The sequence below is a fragment of the Eublepharis macularius genome, chromosome 1 (assembly GCF_028583425.1).
Source record: "Eublepharis macularius isolate TG4126 chromosome 1, MPM_Emac_v1.0, whole genome shotgun sequence".
Taxonomy (NCBI): Eukaryota; Metazoa; Chordata; class Lepidosauria; order Squamata; family Eublepharidae; genus Eublepharis; species Eublepharis macularius.
In genome coordinates this window covers 203,718,387-203,740,523 of record NC_072790.1, presented here as the reverse complement: position 1 = coordinate 203,740,523, position 22,137 = coordinate 203,718,387, and the positions used below count along the sequence as shown (strand labels likewise).

The 22,137-nt window shown below is 41.9% G+C and overlaps 1 protein-coding gene across 2 annotated transcripts in view; it reads left to right on the top strand.

Annotated features, from left to right (window-relative positions):
- FBLN7 (fibulin 7) overlaps positions 1-20,088 on the top strand; it is a 58,482-nt gene extending 38,394 nt beyond the window's left edge. For both annotated transcript variants that reach the window (XM_054988626.1, XM_054988616.1), the window contains 2 exons: positions 7,529-7,667; positions 18,254-20,088. In XM_054988626.1, the coding sequence (XP_054844601.1) occupies positions 7,529-7,667; positions 18,254-18,626 (512 nt within the window). In that variant the 3' untranslated portion in view covers positions 18,627-20,088. The remainder of the gene's footprint in view (positions 1-7,528; positions 7,668-18,253) is intronic.
- Positions 20,089-22,137: the final 2,049 nt, after the last annotated feature.

Genomic DNA, 22,137 nt, shown 5'->3' with positions numbered 1-22,137 from the left:
CTTCCCATGTTTGCAGGAGTTTCACACTTGCAAGGTAGTCATGGGACGCAGTACTGATGTTTGTCTAGTATCCTCGATTTTTCCCCCTGTGGACATACTGCGATTTTATTTTGAAGCCACTGTCAAGTCGCATCTGATCTGATTAATGTCAGTGCAAAGCCTACTCCCCTTCTGCTTCTCTTCTCCCACCTCTCCTTTTCCCTCGGAGCTGATTGGTCTGTGCAGAATTAATCACTGCCATTCTCCTCAGCACTCTGAACTCCTTTTCCGCCATTTTTATCAGTAAAGCGAGGTAAGGATCATAAGGCTGCTTCTTTGTTTGCTTCCTAAGTATACAAACATACTCAGGAAGCATGCAAACATACTCTTATTTTGTTTTTCAAAGCCAGAAACGATTCCTAACTTTGCTGCTTATTCCCTGCTGGCTTTAAAAGCCAGGGAAAGATTAAATGGTTGCTTTTCCCTTCCTCCCTCGAGGGTATGTACACACTTTTTTTTCAAAGCCAGGAATGAGTTGTAATGTTGCTGTGTTGTAAAGTTACTGCTCATTCTCCTGGCTTTAAAAGCCAGGAAATGTTTAAATGGCTGCTTTCCCCTCCCTCCTGGGGTGTTCTGCTAATGCCAAAAAACCTCCAAGCTTTTGCACAGCAGTTTGCAAAACAAAGCAGCAGTGAAGCTGCCCGGAGGGGATGAAGCAGCAGTATATTAACCCTTCCCTGGCTTGGCTTTAAAAAAAAATGAGAGTGGAAAAGCACAAAAAGTACATGTTTTCCCCCAGAACTCTGCCACCAATTGCATCTCCAGTAGGCACGGGACAGCCCAATCAGCAAATGGGGGGCGGGGAATGGGTTCCAACATTGCAATGTTACTATGCCTGCTCAAAGTTTTTTTAAAAAGTGTGACATGAATTGCAAAGCCCGAAAGTGCACCAAGGCTTCAAAGGCCATCTAAAATGAAAAACAAGACAGCAAATTGACACTGCCTCGGACAGCGTGGGGTGCTATGCCGAAGCCATTGCGATTGCAGCGCATGCTCATAAATGGCAGTTTAAACCATAAATGTGAAAAGGGCCCTAGACTTGACTGCTGCTGTTCAACGTGAGCTGTCCCATGAAAGCCAGTTTGGTGTAGTGGATAGAATTTCAGACTAGGATCTAGGAAAACCAGGTTCGAATCCCCACTCTGCTGTAGAAGGTCACTGGGTGGCTTTGTGCCAGTCACAGACTCACACCCTAACTTATCTCACAGGGTTGTTGTGAAGATAAAATGGAGGAGATGAGAATGATGTAAGCTGCTTGGGTGCCCATTGTGGAAAAAAGCAGGATATAAATGAAGTAAATAAATATAGCTGTAGATGGGGGGGGCAGATAAAAGGTTGGTAGGTGGGAAGCAAGAAAAGGGGAGCAGTTATGGGGGCTTTCAGGAAAGGGGAAAGAGGAAACAGTGGGGGAGGAGGAAACTAGATGTTTTCCTGCGTGTCCTTGTGGATCCCCCTCAAGAGCCCTTTCCGGGAAGCTCATGCTGTGCTTTAAATGTCTTCCACGTGTTACCAGGAATCAGCAAGACTCCCATGCTGACACTCAAGTTGGTCACTGTACTATCGAGTTTGTCTCAAGTACATCCAGATTGCTGGTTCCTCCTTCCTCAAGAAGCTGCACACCACATTCAAAGGCCTCACAAATGCTCCTCCTGCATGTTACATCAAATACATCTTATGCCTATGAATGAAATTTTTTAAAAAGCGACAGAGCGAGAGCTAGGCTTCTAAAATGCCATGCAGAGTTTTGTGACAGTTTGTCATGTGCTATGAAAAATACTAGCTGTGACTACTAGAGAGAAATCAAGAACCCTAAACAAGGTATACATTGTAAGGCCGTTGAGGTATGTGGGGAGGTCTGGAGGTGAAGTGCCAAGAGGTGCTGGGAATTGAATAGTGATATTGTGTCCATGAAACAGGGACTTTGTGCTCTTGTACTGCTTTAGAAAACCTCTTCAGATTTTCATGAGACAGAGCTAGTTGCCAGGTTTTTTAAAATCACCATCTTGTCTTAGGAAAGCAAATTCAAGTTATACAGAAAATTTTTATCGCCCACTTCATAAGCCTGTTAATCTAGAGTACTTCAGTTTATTGATTATGTATGTGAGTGTATACCCAGTATATATGTATATTCCATCATTTTTCTAGGTACCTCAGCAAAGTACACATGGGACTATCTCATTCAAAAATCACTGCAGTGCTGGGAGGCAGATTAGGCTGAGACTGGATTATTGGCTTAGAAGCACTCTTGAACTTAATGATGGAGTATGGATTTGAACACAGATCTCCCCAGTCTTTTACTTTGTCCACTGCTCAATGCTGGCTTTCTGCAAGCTCTTGCAAATCAGTGACACAAACTGGCCAGTCCTTTGTATCATCTTCAGCAGTAGCACAAGCCTCCAGTGATATGGGTCTTTCCTCAATGATTAGTGTAACAGGTGCCAGTGTGGGCCGATTGTTGCTGGGATCCACACCTCTTCCTACAAGGATGTGCTTCAGCTGTAGGAATGTTGTGTCTTCCTATCACTTAACTATATGTTTGTTTTGAAAATGCAATTCTTCTCCAAAGGTTTTTTTATTGGTAAATGACAGTGGCAGGGGGTTCCCGGGGCAGTCACCCAGAACCAGCTTCTGATTTTGGTTGGCCAGAACTTGAACCACCGTAGTAGCATAGTATCCCTAATTCCCATCTTAGCAAACTAGGTCAGAAAGATATTTCTGGCCGTTTTCACACGCCTGTTAATACCTTCGGAAAATTGCACAAAACGCCTGGCACGACGGCATCTTCATAGCGCAATTTCCCATTTAATGGCGTGATGATGTCAGAAATCGCACCATTAAATGGCCACTGTAAATGGCATCAAAAGCCACTAAGAAGTCCAAGAGTATTAACAGTTGCATTCTATCTGGATTGCATCGTAGTGGTGTGATCCCAAGAACGCTTTTCTGGGTGTAAGCCCCAATAAATTGAGACTTACTTCTCAATAGACCTTCTTAGGATTGCTCAGGTTCAAGGAAGTCTTCTTTGGTAAGGGTGGGGGGCTTGTAACTGATTCCTTCCCATCCTCTTCCTTGAGGAAGATTTATCTGCTTCTTGTACCCAGCTGAGCAGTCCTCTCTGACCAAATAAAATTAAACATGACCAGCAAGAGCTGAGTAATAAGATGGGAAGTGGCTCAGCGGCTGAGCACATATGTTGGATACAGAAGGTCCCAAGTTCAGTGCCTGACATCTCCAGTGAAAAACTTTCCTGTAGCAGCGCTGAGCTAGATGGACCAACAGTTTGATTCAGTACAAGGTGACTTCATCTATCATAGAATGCACTTCCATAGAGTAAGCTTGTCCATATCTTCATGTTGTGGTAGCTGAAACTGCAGTTGTAACTCATCTGGATGGACTGTTAACATCTTGATATTGACTGGCTGCAATAGTGAAGTCCTAGCATGGATAAAATCATTCATTCCATAAAATGCCTAGAAAATATGTCACAGTGGAATTATCTGAATTTGTATAGTCAGGAGCCTGACATAAGAGCCTCTTTGCAACTTGAGACAATTCTGCGTATAGATAATGCTCAAGTCTCATACTAACCCATTGAGGATGAAGACTGGGCTCTGCCAGCAAGAAGAGAATGTCTAGGAATGATTGTGTCAACTGCCTCAACTCATCTTCTGATTCCAGAAGTCAATCAGGGACTGCCAGCCACGTCAGCAGGAAACTCCCCAAGGGCAGTCAGGAACCATCCAGATCTGGGACTGCATCACATTAATTAATATACCTTTGAGAGGGATGATTCTGTTTGAAAATCCACATGTTAACTGATGATGAAGTAATATATAAGTTAATTACACCAATAAATCAGGACTTTCAGCCTTACTCCAACTACCTCTCTCACAAGTGAAAGCATCAGATGAAACTTTAAAAAAAAAATCTGTAGATGTGACTGATTAATTTAAATTCAATTTTCTATACACTGTACTTTTTTAAAAAAGATACTTTGCTGTAGAAATAATTGGGCAGACCTATGTATAGATAACAAACTAGAAATAAAAGAGGCCTTTTCTCTTGGCATGCATAGGAATGCTGTGTACTTAGGACTGAGTTGCACTGCAACGTGAAATCTTTGCAGAGCTTGACTATGAAAAATAACCCAGACCACCGTGTTGACCTGCTCCTTAAGGACCAGGGTCTCAAAGGAGCTCGAGGGGCTAAAGCATCAAGCATTCACTCAGCTATAGCATGAGTTTGTGGCGTGAATTTAATATTTAATGCATCTCATCTTCCTCTTGATTACTTTATACCTGCGTTTCTCTCAAATGGGGACCCAAAGCAAATCATAACATCATTTCCCAATCTCCATTTTATCCTTATGATTACCATGCAGTGAGGTAGGTCAGACTGAGAAGGAGTGACTGCCCCAAGGTCACCTAGCAAGTTTCCATGGCACAGTGGGGGCCTGGAGCTTGCACCAGGCTGGCCTGGCAGCACAATACACACAGGACTTCCATGAAGTTTGCCCTCCAGGTGGTTGCATCACATGCCTTCAGATTATATCCTGTTAGGTCGTGTCTTGGGCATGCATTTGAGGGGAAATGTGCTCTGGCAAGGCTTCAGGCTTGCACAACTTATGACAAGCTGAGCAAAGCATTCTGGGGAAATACTTGGAAGGCATTGGTTTTGTAATAAACAAAATGCACCTTTCTGTCATATATGGTAAAAGTGTGTTTATGCCCAAAGGTTTTGGAAAATAATATCATTGGGGTTAGGTACAGATCTTTCTTGCCTTCCAGGAAGATTATTGCTTAACTATGTGGTAATGGTTCCAAAGGAAATACAAGTGTGTGTTTGGAATATAGTAACTGCTGAATGGCTAGTTTTTGCTAGATATTGGAAACAACAGATCTCCCCTACAAAGAGGGAATGGATAGATAAAGTAAGGGAGTTGTTTAAATTAATTAAATTGTTGGCAAATCAGAATCCTAGGCATGTGAAATGACTGGCAGGAATTTGGAAACGTATAAATAACTATATGGAATAATATAGAGGAGTGACACTTACTTTAGCTACTTGAATGTGTTTTTACAACTGCAAGAGTATATTCTTTAATTCAGTGTGAAATTTATTGAATGCATCAGTGTGATTGATAATGGATATATTGATTTAAAAAAATAGAGAGAAAAGGGAAGCTGATCAACACCCTTGACAACCCCTCTATTCATGCAGAACTGAGCCCTCATTACGCCACTTGTGCACTACTGTGTGTGATTGGTCAGTTATGTTCTGCTTTGTGTGTTGTTCAAGAGTGTTCTGATCATAAGATTCTCACAGAAGAATGAGAAATATCAGGCCCACTGGCCAAATTTAGTCAGTCAAGGCTCTCTTCTAGGTAGAACTGGCTTCCCCCTCCAACCCCAGAAGAAAGGCCCACTGGTTTGTCATCATCTGTTTCCACAAGGGCTGCATGGACTGGGTTAAAGTCCTTATGCTGTCTACCCTTTCCCTAATATATCAGTGTTTTTAATCAGGGGTGTGTAAGGCATTAGTGTGTTAGTGCCAGGGCTGCTGAAGATTGCTTATATGGATGCTGATGTGACAATTGCCCCACACTGTGGCTGTAGCATGTGAAGTGGCTCACCAAATGGATTGTTTTGACTATGTATGTTGATCTGTTCCCTTGGTCCCCATCTCAGATGCGCTGTGGCTTTAAAGACCAAATGCATATCTAGATGGGACTCTGGAAGTTCTGGGACTGGATCTTTCAGCCAATTGACCATAGCTGCCAGGTAGCAACCTAGGACCTCTACTGCATCACCAGGGAATTTGGATAGTGAGATACAGAGCTGGGTATCATCCACATTTTGATGACATCCAACTCCATAGCTATGAATTATTTCTCCTAAAGGCTTTACATAGAGGCTGAATAACATGGCAGATAAGATGGCATACTGGGGATCCCTGCAAGATACTTACCACTCTGAAGACAGCTCCTCTCCCATAGCAACCCTTTGAGTCTGTTCCATGAGGAATGATTTAAACCAGTTCAAGGCACATCCCCTGATACCCACTTCTGCCTCTGTCAATTTAAATTTAAAATAATTCAATAAAACACACACATAAACACATAACCCAAGAACTGGAAGGAGGACCAATAACAGTTACTGGGGGTATGCCAAGCGAAACAAAAAGACGTCACCCCCTAGCAGAAGACAGCAATAGAGGGGGTCAGACAAATCTCCCTGGTGAGGGAGTTCCAATGTGCCGGCGCCATGACTAAGAAGGCCCTCTCTCAGGTTGCTACCCATCTATCCTCCAGTTTGAAGGATAGAAGCAGGGACTCAATTTGGCATGCAGGGATGGAAGAATTACACTTTTCTTCTTCCCCACCCTTCCATGCAACCCTGATCTGCCCCAGCCACTGTCTTCACAAAATGCTGGACAGATCCGATCACAGGACTCCCAGTGAGCTGGAGCCCACTTTGTAAGATGCATGAGATAACAGTGGATGTACTATGCATAGACTAGGGGAGAATTATGGATGCCACTCTGAGCTTTGGGAAGGAATGGGCAGAAGAAAAGATAGGAAGGAGGGGATTTAGGTGAACGTTTTTTCAGTTTTTTTCAGGTTACTGAAAACAGCAGTTCAGATGTGAAAACTGCAAGCTGCCCTAACAGAGTGGTTAGCGATTGCGCTCAGCACTCCTATTTCACTGCTGTTCTCCTGTGTGTGAATCCAAATCCACAGAAACAGGTGCCAGTACTGGCTCCCTTATCTTCTTGTACCATGCCTTCTCCATGGCTGTTGCTGGTTTGATGGAATAATATGTGGCTTATGTCTGCTGTCTTTTGTACCCTTCTCTCCCCAATGCGCACACAATTTTTTTTTAAAAAAATCAACCCTTACATTGATATAGTGATATAAACATGCACTAGAAAAGTAAAAAAGAAAAAGAAAAACCCTTTCCCTGCAACTTAGCAAAGCATGATGGAGGGGCATAAAATCCCTGATGCCGCTCTGAAGGCTGTGGCAGGGACTGCCCCCACCATGCTTTGTTCAATAGTTGAAAAACATTTTTTAATTTATTGTGCATGTTTATATCATTGTAGCTAAGTAAGAACTGGGCTTTTTTTAAAAAAAAGATCGAAAACAAAACCATGTGTCTTCAGGGTGAAGGGGAAGAAGGAGATGGATGGGTTTGACAACGATGAACATTCTAAGTGGGTTGGAGGTGGGAGGGAGTGGGTGTGACAAAACCCAAAGAAACCTTATACACAAGGAAAAAGGTACTCAGGATCACTTCCAGGAGAACATCGGGGTAAAAGTGGTCTCAAAGAACTGGAAAAAATCTGGGGGATGGAGAACCAAAGTGAAAACCAAAGTCACAAAAATGCATGCAGAAATCAGGGGATAAACTGAAGCAGTATGAGGGCAGAACCGACGAAAAATACCCGTGCAGAAAATCCCATGGTCTTTACATTCCCCTTCATTTTGCAGATATAGATGAATGTGGTGTCTCACTGCACAACTGCACAAGAGGAACAATGTGCATTAACACTGGAGGAGGCTTTCAGTGTGTTAGCCCAGAGTGTCCAAAGTCTAATGGAAATATCAGCTATGTGAAAACATCACCGTTGTAAGTACAGTTCAGTTCAGTTCATTACACTTATATACCACTCTCCCTACAAGCGGGCTCAGGGCGATTCACAACAGAAATTAAATTCGAAGTTAAAAGTATAGTTAATAAACATAAAACCAGTCTCTACGTAAGGCATCAAATTCAAATAAAACGGCTGTGCTAGAACCATAGAATGCCAACAGTACAAAAATGCAACAACTATCCTCAGGGCAAGATGGCGGAGCTCAGGCAGTCCTGGGTGGAGTGGGGAAAACGATGAGCCTGAACCATAAGCTCGGTGGAATATCTCTGTTTTACAGGCCCTGCAGAACTATAACAAATCCCACAGGGCCCGAGTCTCTGGTGGGAGGGAGTTCCACCAGGCCAGTGCCAGGGTCAAAAAAGCTCTGACCCTGATCGAGGCTAGACAAATGACCCTCAGGCCGGAGATCACTGGTAGCTGTAAATCCACTGAGTGCAAGGCCCTCTCCAGGACGTACTGGGAGAGGCAGTCCTGCAGGTATATTGGTCCCAGTCTGTTAAGGGATTTAAATGTCAGAACCAGAACCTTGAATAGAAGTAGAACAGGAACTTCTGGCAAACTCCAGATGTTCTAAAACCTGGCTAGAAAATCTAGTCTATATATCATTTTAAAATATTAGCTCCCAGCAGTATCGATAATATGAAAAGATCTTCCAGTCTTTCCCCATTTATTAATTTATTTATGTCATTTATAATCCGCCTTTCTCACAAAGACTCAAGGAACATTACAGAGTGTGAGATTAGTACAGTCAATATCAATAACATTTCCGTAAACAACATTTTCCATAAACAATATAGTGGTAAAGTCTACGGTTCCTAACTTATTAGTGGATCATCAGACCCCATCCCTACAATACAGCCCTCCTATCTGAGTAAAAAAGCCTTTTTGAATAATTTGGTTTTGCATCGTTTGCGGAAAGCCAGGAGAGGGGGGGGGCTTTCCTGACTTCCTCAGGCAGGCCATTCCACAGGGTAGGGGCCACCACAGAGAAAGCTGTTGATTTCGCCTATGTGCAGGGTGGCACCTGCAGGAGGCCCTGTTTGGATAAATGAAGCTGCTGTGAAGGAACATAGGGAGGGAAACAGTCCCGTAGGTATGCCAGACCAAGGCCATGAAGAGCTTTGTAAGTGATAAACAATACCTTGGACTGAGCATGGTAACTAATGGATAGCCTGTGGGATGACTGCAGGATGGGAGTGATGTTCATGCTCCTGCTCGCCCCTGATAACAATTGAGCCACAGCATTTTGCACCCATTGGAGTCTCTTAGTTAGTTTAGAAGGGAGACCTACGTATAGTGCATTGCAATAGTCAAGTCTTGACTTCCGGTTTGGGATTCATGGAGGTCTAACGCAGCTCCATTTGCGGAGCTGACCGGATTGCCGTTTTAACCGGCCGGAGGGGTGAAAATAACCCGCGGCCGACTGCTCTCAGGTGGGGAGCAGGCAAAGAACGCTCAAGACCCTAGGGTGAGTTAGATCTCGGACGAGGGGGGGCTCTACACAAGGAGTCTCCCCCCCGATCCTTGAGGTCCCACCTTGCGACGGGTCGGCTATAATCTCTGCGGCAATTTTGGGGCCAATTCGGCTGGCATAAGACCTACATACCCAAGCTTCGATCGGGGAGGGAAGTCGAGAGGAGAATTTAAGATCGAAACAGCGATTACAACCCGAGAAAGCTGGAGAGAAGGTAAAGATCGCTATCTCTTGAAACGGGACAGATTGACAAAAACAGAGAGGAAAGAAAGTAGACTTTTAAACTGCAACAGACTAGCGAAAAGGAGGTGAAGACTCGGCAGGAGTTGTATTTTAAAAGAGACTAAGTTTAAAGAAGTTATTACAAAAATCGGACTATTGTTTTGAATACCTGTGGTTTTGGAGCTGTGGGAAAAAGACACCATCGCGAGACCTGCTGTGGGAAGACGGGAGACAGGAAGTGCGTAACAACAATAGAGTGGCTGGAGGGAAGCGGCCCTTGCCAAAGGACAGGAAGTGGGGAATCGCCATCTTTGAAAGTGGAAGGGTCGTGGCTTCAGCGGAAGAGGAAGTAGGCCATCTTGGATTATAATAACATAGAGAAACCATAGAGAAAAGACGCCCGACATTTTGGATATAAAAAATTAATTTTGGCAAAGATTGGGACATTTAAAAAAAAGGAAAACGTTTAATTATACGCCACGGAGCTGAGGAAGAGAGCAGATTCGTGGGAGCGAGCTAAAGCAAGCCCCACGATGTCGAAAAAAGAGTGGCAATCGGCAATAGAAAACTTGGACAAAAAACTTATAGACATGATGAAAGAACTTAAGGACACGAAATTGGAGCTTATTAAAGAGGTCAAGGAAGTTACACAGACAGTAAAGTCGGAGCTGTCAGAAGTGAAAAAAGGTGTGGAAACGATTAGCAGTGAATTACAAGGAACGCAGCAGAGAGTTAAAACAGTAGAAGACGCGATGGAGAATTTAATAGACACGCAACAAACAGAGATGAGGCTGGTGAAGGGGAGGATGTCAGTTGCAGAAACTAAACATATGGAGAAGCAGCTTCGTTTTCGTGGTCTGCCAGAAGTGGAAGGGAAGTCAGCGCAAGAACAGATGACTGAGGTGTTGGCTGATTACCTGGGGAAGGAGGAGGAGGAAATTGTGGCTATCCTAGATGTGGCGTATCGTGTGAACTCGAGAATTGCAACCCAGAGGAAACTACCAAGGGATGTGATTGTGCAGTTTACAACTAGAAATATGAAAGAGAGGATTGTGACCAAACAATTTCAAGATCCATTGGAGATTGATGGCAAGACGATTATTATAATGAAGGAACTGCCCAGATCAGTGTTATTGGACAGGAAAAAATATAGAGTGCTAATTCAGACTTTGAAGGACATGAATATCAGATACAGATGGGAGTTACCGGAAGGAGTGTCCTTTGAGTTTGGAGGGGCAAAAAAACGCATCAGATCTGAGCGGGAGATGGAGAGATTTATCAAGGACAATGAAAAAGACTTACCAACAAAACCATGAATATGGAGTGTAAAGTATTATCTTGGAATGTAAATGGACTAAACTCACCGAATAAGAGAAAAAATATTTTTCATTGGCTACTAAAACAAAAATGTGATATTGTTTGTTTGCAGGAGACCCACATTAGAAAACAGGATGTAAAATATTTAAAATCTGGAAAATTGGGCAAAGAATTTGTAGCGGCTTCCAACAAGAAAAAAAGAGGAGTGGTGTTGTATATAAAAGAGGAGCTGCAGCCAAAATTTGTTATGAGAGATGTGGAAGCTAGATTTGTAGCAGTGGAATGTAATTGGAACTTAAAGAGAGTGTTGGTAGTCGGACTTTATGCACCTAACGGTGCAAAGGAAAGCTTCTTTGAGGACTTAAGGAAGCACCTAGACGATCTTGTATATGACCAGATAATTCTTGCTGGAGATTTCAATGGAGTGACAGATTTGGAATTAGACAAAAAGACTACAAAAGCACAAAAGAAAAGAGGACTATTGCCAAAGCTTTTTTTTGAGTTGATTCAACAAGAAACTCTCGAAGACGTATGGAGGAGAGAATATCCTAAAACCAAACAGTTTACTTTTTATTCTGCAAGGCATCTTACATTATCAAGAATTGATATGATCTGGGCCTCAAAGGACTTAGCGCTATGGACTAAGGAGGTAGAAATAATGCCGATGGTAGGCTCAGATCACAACCCAATTATGTGGAAATTTGGAAAAAGGAGAAAAAGGAAAGCCTGGAGAATAAATGAGGACCTGTTACAGGAAAGTGAGAATATGGAAACACTGAGAAGAGAGACTAAGTTTTTTATACAATACAACGTGAATAAAGAAGTACCAACCAGTAAAGTTTGGGACGCGTACAAGGCGGTTGTAAGGGGCATACTAATGGACTTAAATGGTAGAGCAAGGAAAAAGAAAGAGGAGAAAAGACAAGAGATTGAGGAGAAAATAAAGGCCAAAGAAGTACAGTTAAAAAAGAGACCAGGGAAAAAGAAAATACATCAGGAAATCAAAATTCTTCAAGAACAGTTAACAGCAATGAGTAACAAAGAATTGGAGTGGAACCTTAAAAGACTGAATCAAAAAGCTTTTGAGGGTGCTAATAAACCTGGGAAATATTTGGCATGGCAATTAAAGAAGAAAAGGGAAAAGAAAATAATAAATAAAATTTGTGAAGAAAACAAAACGTATTTGGAGCAGACTACCATTAGCAGAGCCTTTTATAAATTTTACGCTAAGCTGTATAATAAAAAAGAAGTAAACAAAGAATCAATAGCATCATATTTGGAGAAAACCAAACTTCCAGAGATCTCGGAAGCTTGGAGAAATAAGCTGAACAGTGAAGTAACTGATGAGGAAATAAATATGGCAATACAATCCGCAAATCTAGGAAAGGCGCCAGGGCCAGATGGACTTACGGCTAAATTTTATAAGACAATGGCCAATGAACTGGCACCATTCCTAAAAGAGGTGATGAACGGAGTTTTTAGGGATCAAAGAATTCCAGACACTTGGAGCGAAGCGAATATATCATTGATCCCAAAAGAGGGCCAAGATCTGACTAGCGTGAAAAATTATAGGCCTATATCACTACTCAATAATGACTATAAAATTTTTGCGAAGATATTGGCGGAGAGATTGAAGGGGTGGCTCTCGGAAGTCATAGAGGAGGAACAAGCAGGCTTTTTGCCAGACAGACAAATAAGAGACAACTTAAGGACAGTGATCAATGCTATTGAATACTACGACAAGCGTTGTGACAAAGAGGTTGGTTTCTTCTTTGTAGACGCTGAAAAAGCGTTTGACAATTTAAACTGGGACTTTATGTTTGCCACTATGGAAAAGCTACAACTGGGAGAAAGATTCGTCAGAGCAATCAAGGAAATCTATAGAGACCAGACTGCAGCAATTGTAGTGAATGATGAATTGACCAAAAAATTGACGATTAGTAAAGGAACAAGACAAGGTTGCCCGTTATCTCCATTGTTGTTCATTTTAGTATTGGAGATTCTGATGATACAAATTCGACAAGATGAGGAAATACGAGGAATAAAAATAAAGGACTATTCATATAAGGTCAGAGCATTTGCAGACGACATAATGTTAATTGTAGAAGACCCACTGGAGAACATGCCAAAAGTGATAGACAAGATCAAGGAGTTTGGAGACTTGGCAGGTTTCTTCATTAACAAAAAGAAGTCAAAGATATTATGCAAAAACATGACTAAGCAGAAACAACAATTGTTAATGGAAACAACGGATTGTGAAGTAACTAGTAAGGTGAAATACCTGGGAGTTGAGCTGACTGCAAAAAATATAGATTTGTTCAAGAATAATTATGAAAAATTATGGACTCAGATAGAGAGAGACTTGATCAAATGGAATAGATTGAACCTGTCATGGTTGGGCAGGATTGCAGCAGTTAAGATGAATGTGTTACCAAGAGTAATGTTTTTGTTACAGACAATACCAATCATCAGAGACTCTAAACAATTTGAAAAATGGCAGAGGAAAATATCAGATTTTGTTTGGGCAGGCAAGAAGCCTCGAGTGAAAGTAAAAGTTTTACAAGATGCAAAGGAGAGAGGCGGAATGCAGCTGCCCAATCTGAGACTTTACCATGATGCAATCTGCCTAGTTTGGCTAAAAGAGTGGATGACATTAAAGAATAAGAAACTATTAGCCCTAGAGGGATATAAAAAAATTTTTGGATGGCACGCATACCTATGGCATGACAAAGTAAAGGTCAACTCGATGTTCCTGCATCATTTTGTAAGGAGAAGTCTATTTACAATCTGGAAGAAGTATAGAACCTACCTACAAGAAGGAACCCCCTTGTGGGTGGTTCCATATGAGGTGATAGATCCGAGAGCTGTGGATAATGAACAACAATGTTTAACGTACAAAGAAATAACTAAGATTGAAGTATCTAAACTTAGAATAAAGACGCAAGAGGAACTATCACCTAACTATGATTGGTTCCAGTATAGACAGATTAGAGACTTATACAACTCAGACTTTGCAAAAGGGGGCATACGAACAGAGAACTCGGAACTAGAGCAGACCCTTCTTAAAGAAGACAAGAAAAGAATATCCAAGGTATACCAAGTATTGCTGAAATGGTATACTGAGGATGAGATAGTTAAAACACAGATGGTGAAATGGGCTATAAATTTCAATAAAGAAATAACAATGGAGGCATGGGAATACTTGTGGAAAACTACAATGAAGACAACGACATGTATCAATATTAAAGAGAACATTTTCAAAATGATCTATCGTTGGTACATGACACCAAAGAAGATTGCGCTAGGGAACTTGAATACTTCTAATAAATGCTGGAAATGTAAGAAACATGAGGGCTCCCTCTATCATATGTGGTGGTCGTGTGAGGTAGCTAGGCAGTTCTGGGGGGAAATAATAAGAGAAATGAGTGAAATTTTACAGTTTCAAATAAATAAGAACCCAGAACTCCTGCTGCTAAACTTGGGAATGGAGGGAATTCCAGCCCATCATAGGACGTTGATTTTTTATATGACTGCAGCAGCTAGACTTTTGTATGCGCAGAAATGGAAAGTACAAGAAGTACCAACTATTGAAGATTGGATCTACAAATTGCTGTATATGGCTGAAATGGACAAGATGACAAGAAAACTGAGAGATCTGGACTCAGGGCAGTTCAACACAGACTGGGAGAAGCTGAAACAATACCTGGAGAAGAAATGGGAGGTGGGAGGAAAACTGTGGCAGTTTGAGAACTACTGAAATATAATAAAAGTATAAAAGAGAGGGGTGACTTTACCGGGGGAGGAAGAGAAATGTGAATTTATAAGCAGTTAGATTAATTGATTGAGATATATATAGATATGTATAGGTCAATTGATAGAGAATAATTAATGATAAGGTTTAAACATGAGGATTGACTAACTAACAATATTTTCTTTCTTTGACAAGATTTATATGCACCAAACTGAATGTATAGAAGAGTTAAATTGATTGAGTATCTGAGGAGTTATATAGAATTACCATAAAAAGTTGAAATGAGTAATATATAGAGAACAAATCAAATTGTTTGATTTAAATGTGGGAAATTTTTATGGTTTATGATATATAGGTTTATATAGAATTACTCAAAACTGGAAAATGGGATAAATTGTTTGTCTAAAGACGTATAGTTTGGGTGTATAATAAGTAAAGGAGTTAAAGATGTACTGCTTAATATATTGGAGAATGTATATCTGTTTTAGACAGAGGAACTTAATAGAAGTAAGGGAAAAGGGACAGAGGGTGGGAAAGCTGTTGGAAGTCAACAAAAGGGGGGAAAGGGAGGGGGTTAGAAAAGAAAAATTAGGGGAAAATTGACTGTAATGTAAAAATAAAAATGTTCTAACCCAATAAAAATTTTTCAAAAAAAAAAAAAAAAGCAATAGTCAAGTCTTGATGTTACCATAGCATGGATCCAGGTGGCCAGGTCAGCCATGTCAAGGTAAGAAGCCATTTTCCAGGCTAGGTAGAGGTTGTAGAAAGCAGCCAGCTAAATGAATGAATGTTTTGAAAGCACAGAATCATATTCAGCTGTCAGCCAAACAGCCTGATCCTTCCCTTAGCTGCCTGATAGTGGGAGATGTTCTGTGCTAGATGATGTTTGGTCTGGAACATGGCATGAAGATAGGGTTGCCAGGTCCTTTTACCCTCTCAGCTGGAAGTGGGGGAACCTGGCACTTACCAGGAAGATGTTTTTACACATGTGCAAAGTGTGCATGCTTCCAGCGGGTGCGATTATGTCACTTCTAGAAGTGCACCCCTGTGAAGCACGGGAGAACGCCCGCCACCGGCCATGTTGACATAACTTAAGGAAGTGATGTTATCTTGACCAGCAGGAGAGCGCTTCCCGGGCCTGTTCCCTGGGCTTTTCCCTCCTGCTGGCCAGGAGAGTGGCGGTGGGAGGCAGAGGCTGGGAGCAGGGGCTCCCCCACCCCCACTGGGGTACCTGGCAGCCTACAAGAAGACACTGTAAAAAGGGGTTAGAAGTGGAGGTGACTGCAGCAATGAATGACCTGTAACAACTTTTCGTCTTAGCTTCACTCTTGAGTCAAAAGACTATGCAAAAGGATTATACAGTTAATAATAAATTAATTAATCCATGAGGAAGAACCAGGAGTAGATGTTAAGATGGCTGCTGGAGTGGCTGCAGCCAGGGCCTCTACGCCCACGTAGTATAATATATAAAATAAATACTTTGATTTTCATCATAAATGATTAGGGATCAGTTCTTTGGGGAATCTGGAGGATCCTTCTAAACCTCATTATGATACACTCCTTGGACCTTCTCAATGGTATAAAATGGCTAGAAGACATAAACCTCTTATGTCCACCAGACCCTAAGGAGGAATGCATTCATGAAGCTAACAATCCCAGCATCAGCCTTGTATGACCCATACAAAATTGTTTCGGTCTTACCTCGATTGATTTATGGAATTAATTTTAATGAAATGTGGCAATAGCTTCTAGAGAAGATGCTTTAAAAAAGGAATTAGAAGAAAGGAAAGGCCAATCTGTAGTTATTAGCTACAAATAACTGGATGCTATAGTAAAACACCTGGTGAAGGAGACCATTCCATCCTATTTGCAAACCACCTGAGACATCTGGCTGGCAGCTTTTGGAAGCTGCCAGCCAGCTAAATGAACCTTTAGACTGATTCAGAGAAGCAGTATTTACGTGCACCCTCTTATGAGCATAATATAAGGGAAGAGAAGCAATCCAAAATTTACAGACATGCTTAAATAACATTCATGCAAATGACTCAGCCTGTGGACTGTGTCAGACCACGAAATCTGGCTTTCTCCTTTGTACTGGCACAGCTCCCTCTCAAAGGACTTCTCTTCCTGCCAGTGATGGAATAGTTATAATACCGAGCTATAGGGGATAATCCAGCTACAGGTTTGGATTCGTCATTCTCAGTGTGGTTAGGATTGTCATCTTTTCAATCAGCCTCTGCAGTTACGTCGTGATTCATGAACATTAGTTTGTGAGTAGACTTTAGCAGATTATTGGTTTACTTGCAGGTTGTGTTGAAACTTTACTGACTGATTTCTGCTTATCAAGCTACTGTTTAACAAAACACAAGCATTCATCATGCCTATACATTTCCATAAGGAAAACTGGTTGAGCAACATTGAAAACACAGCATAAGAACATGAGAGTGCTGCTCAGTCAGACCAGTGGTTCATCTGGTCCAACATTCTGGACTAGATGGACCACCTAGGAAGCCAACCAACCAGGCATAGAGGCCAGGGTATTCCCCTGATGTTGCCTCTTATTCAGAATTTTGCAGTCTCTTGTTGTAGAAGTTCCCATTAGACATCATGGCTAGTAGCCAGTGATAGATCGATCCTCCATAAATCTGATAATCTGGGATTGCTGACTTATTATCTAGCTGAACCCATTAAGTAAGTCATGAATGATTACAAAGTTGGACTTTTATTTGGAATTCAAGGAACCCGAAGTCCAGTGTGTGACTTTTTCATGTGTGTAAAAAACCCAACATATAAAGAAAAAATGGCTGAGGTCAGGGACAACTATTCATTAAACTTTGATAATGTTTGAAAAAAATCATGAATGCCCTAAGAGTGTATCAATACATCTCTACTTGCCATTAAGGGTTTTTGTTTCTGCTCTAGGCAAATTAAAATACTGTCTTGTTGTATGCTGAGCAGCATCACATTGATCAAAGCTGGCCAGAAAGTATTTTCTTATTTTAATGTCTGTCAGTCCTTTACTTCCTCTCCTTCTCTGCCTGGGCGGCTGTCGGCATAACCACACAAGTACTGATCACATTCTCTAGAATGCAGGGGAGAAGATCACCTCGCTGTATATCTTCTAGAAGGGCAAGCTGTGGCTCTCTGCTTTCAAGACATGTACACAGCAGATATTTATAACCACCTAGCATTAATTATATAAAAGTTGCTGTGTGAATTAGCCCAGAATGGAAACTACAAGTTGAGCCACAAATTAATGAAAAAGTGTTGTAGATTTTCTTTAGATCTGCAATATGCATGGACATTTAAGATTCTGTTCATAAAGGGAGAATTAATTGCTGGTCAGAAATTCACTATGCACATCTCAGAATTGTCCTTCAAAGCTGAGACAAATGAATAGCTTAATGACTAAGCTACTGGCATTTGTTAGATCATAGACTAGAAAACAGTAAAATAACCTGACATCTCAAAACTTTCAATAAGAATATTTTCCCTCCAGTCAGTAAGCTGATGTTATACTTTCTTTGATAGGAAGCCAACATCCTGTGCCTTGGTTATTCATCGTAGCAGTGTGGTGGGAATGCAGCTTTGTTTTAGTTTAGAACAAAGCTTTGAGTACAAGTCAAACACCTTTAAGCCCTATAGAGTTCAGCAGAAAAATTAGCTGTGGATTGAAATGTCACCCTTTTAAATCAGTGGGACTTTGGTGGATGGTACCACTTTTTGTTTTTTCATATCCTGCAAATCCATCCAGAGGTCTAAATCTTCTCGTGTCCCCTCCTCCTTTTACTTCTTAGTCAGTGTGAACGGAATCCATGCCCCATGGACAGCAGATCATGCCATCACGCCCCAAAGACCATCTCGTTCCATTACCTTCCTCTGCCATCTAACCTCGTCACGCCGACTCCTCTCTTCCGCATGGCGACTGCTTCAGCTCCTGGACGGCCTGGACCAGACAGCTTGCGTTTTGGGATCATGGAAGGAAACAGCCGAGGTCATTTTGTGATGCAGCGTTCAGACAGGCAGACAGGAGAACTCATTCTGGTTCAGAGTCTTCAGGGTCCTCAGATCACAGAAGTGGAAGTGGACATGACAGAGTACCTTGACCGCACCTTCCAAGCTAAGCATGTCTCCAAGATAACCATCTTTGTCTCACCTTATGCATTTTAAAGGAAACTTTTACACCAGTGAGGAAATGTATAGTTCACAGACTGTTCTTGCTGATTGTGGACTGCATCATAATAGCCAGGATTCATGTTGAGAGTCTGGCTATCTGTGTACTTGCTCATTTTGCCAGCCACTAATTCCCAGCACCACAATAATAATAGAAGCCTTGTATTTCTTCTTCCATATTGCTTTAGAGCCATCCCTCCTAGTTATAGGCTTGTAGCAGAGTGCTGGCAGCTCATTAACTAAACCCAGTTCATGGGCACTCTCTACTTGGCACCCCCACTCCCCAACAATTCAAACCATATGTGATCTTTCTCTTTAAATGCCCGGTTGTTGTTTGATTTAATCTTTAATATTGCCAAGCCATGACCCAAGCCACAAGCAATACCTTGTCACAGAGTTTGCTGTTGGCAATATAGCACTTGCTTCTAAAGTGCCTTGTCTTGGCCCTAACCTGCAACCAATCAAGAGCCTTTCAAGCCAGAGAACCCTGAATTGACGACACCCTGAAATGGCACCCCTTAGCTAGAAAGAGCCCTCTCTCACATAACCAATGGTGACATGATTCTTAGACCCTTCTTGCAAACAAAGGCAACATACATGGAACAAGCCGATAGATGACAATGTGTGAGAGTACAAACCCAAGACTTATTTAAGGCTCTCATCTGTAGGTGAAGAGATGGAGTTTGGGGGGTGGGGAGGCTCAAGCCAGAGTGAATAAAAGACAGGGGTGCGTATCTTACACAGTTAACATGGGCTAGAACAACCTTAATTGGATCAAATCAGGCCATGTTGTGAAGACCCCACCCCTTGGCATCACCAAGCCTTGCATCATAAATTTCAGAGTTTGGAGTGCTGGTGATTTGACAACACTTAGGGCTCAAACAGATTAGATGAAAATCACATTGTTCTGTAAATAAATCACTGGCTTAAGCTGCCTCGGTTTGTCTCAAGGTTGTCCAGAGAAGGGAAGCGGGAGGTTAACCTATCACCCTCTACTTTATTTTTCTTTTCAAATGGCAGGCAGCTCCCTGCTTTGTTGTTAGCATTTTAAAGGGGGGAAATGCCCTGGTATCAGCATCTGTTACCACCGTGCCAAAGTGCCAAACTAGACACATGGGTTTTTAATGAGATGGATCTGGGTTGCCTGGATGCAGCTTGGGTTCCCTGCAGCCACACAGCAGTTGTGGAGAATGGCTGTTAAAAAATAAAAGAGAGACCAAACAGACTCAGAACACTGCTTGGGGTTCCTACCTTCCCCCCAAGCCATTTTTCTGTGCCAAAATAGGGAGACGTTATTTCCCTGTTTCTGCTTTTCCATGTGGAGTTTTCTGCGTATGTGGAGCAGTAAAAATGGGGACATAACTCCCCCCACTGCTATTCCAGCACAGAAAATGGCTGGGGAGGGAGAAAGGACCCTCCCTCCATGCTTGTGTTCCAAGTCTATTTGAGCTCGCTCTTATTTTTTAACAGCCATTTCCCACAGCTGTTGTGTGGCTGCAGGGAACCCGAGCTGGATCCAAGGAACCTAGACCCAACTCGTTAAAATCCTGCACATCTAGTTTGACCTTAAGATTTGCTGCCAATTTCTTGTGGAACTCCTTCATTGGCACCCAGCTGGCCCCTTCTCAGAGCTGCAGCCATTCAAGTGTGGGGAGTCCACCGATACCTGGTAAATCATCAAACTAGTGGAGGGGCAGCAAGCTGCACCACAGGGGTTAGTGGGCCACATGCTGCTCCCAGGCTATATGTTGTACACCCCTTGTCTAAAGCGGTTTTTGGGACAAGTCGTCTCTGATCCCCTGTGACCTGTCCAGGGTGCTGAAGTTCCTGTTGCTAACATCCTTTTTCCTGTAGGGTTCTTGATCCAAATTCTTGATCCAGGCCTTGTTACAGCTTTTAAACAACTTGTGCTAGAGACCCTGGCCTCCTGCAGGATTCAGCCCCGCTCCTGCCAGCCCATTTGCTATCTCAGGACTGGGCAAAGAAATCCAGCAGCAGGCACTTGAATCTTTATGTGTACCTTACCCCTTCCCACACACACACTAAAATTAATTTGCCCCATATTTAAAAAAATCATATTTTAGTGGTAAAAGTCTTTTAGCTTTATCAATCTCCTTCAATACTTTACTCAGATGGGAGGGGGCACAATGGAAAATACATTGTTGATGCTTAACCATAAGCCGTGTAATAACTTTTATTAGGACCAACCATTTCTTTAAAAGTGTGCAAGCTTTCACATTCTTCAGAACTCTTCATCCAGCTGGGTGTTTTTAAAAGGGAACAGAAGAGTTTCTGATGAAAAATGTGAAAGCTTGCACATATTTTGGCTGGTTCTTTTATACCTAACTAGAAACAATACCCATTATGTGAAAAAATACAACAGGCTCTAGAAAACTGATTTGGCAGGCTCCCTACCAGCAGCAAGCAGGTACTTCGCAGTGGCGTGGAGGACAGAGAGGGAGGGCGCTGAGGGGATGCGCAAGGGAGGAGTGCTTAGGCCATTGATTCAGTGGTCCCTCTCCTGGCAGCAAGCAAGCACTTTGCAGGGGCCTTGAGGCCAGAGTCATCGGCAATGCACCTGCATGAGGATAAAAAGTGAGTAATCGCCAATATGGCTTGCCTTTTATATAGCAGGATAAGAGCTATTATGTGGATTTTATTTTTGAATCAGTGCAGCTACCTGCAACCAAGTTCTTGCTTGCCATTGGTATCCCACAGAATATGCCATCTCCATGAGCTATGAATACATTTCTGGGGGTGAATTAGTAAGAGAAAGAGGGAAAGAACTGGGGACTTGCACCTTCCCTTAGGTTGGCCTTTCACCTTATTTAGTATCAACGACTGTTATGGACCCAGCCACTGTGCAACATACCGCATTCTCTTCCTGCCGTATCCTAGCATGTCACATGTACAGATGCCCTGTCCTTAACATAGGCACATCCACATGAGCCATCCAAAATTAATCTCTTTTAAGTCTCATTTGTTTGAATGATAGAAACATATACTTAAATTCTCCCACTGAAACCAATGGGACTTAAAAGTACTTAACTTGGCCAGGTCAGGTTCTTGGTGCTTAGTAGAGCAGAAACTTGATTTTGACACAGATTCAAAATTTCAGACATGTTTCTAAACTCAGTGATCAAATGTTAGACTTTTTCCCATTTTTTTGCCTTTGAAATGTGATTTTGACAGATACTTTTTAAGAAACTAATTTCTGGATGATCAATTTAAAAGGTGTTGAGCATTAGTTTACCAAGTTCAATATATGCAATTTCTTTCAAGTTCACAATAAGGAGAAGTTGGCTTTTAGTCAGACTGAACAAAGACATGTGAAGGACATAGTGATATCGAACATTTCTTTGATTTTCTTTTCCATTGAGTACTTTGGATCTTACTTCTTATCTTCCTTTGTAATGTGTAATTTTTGAGGAACACAAATGATTAAAGTTGAGATGTAGCTGAGAAGTCTTCATTATAACACATATAAAACCAAACAGTGAAAAGCATC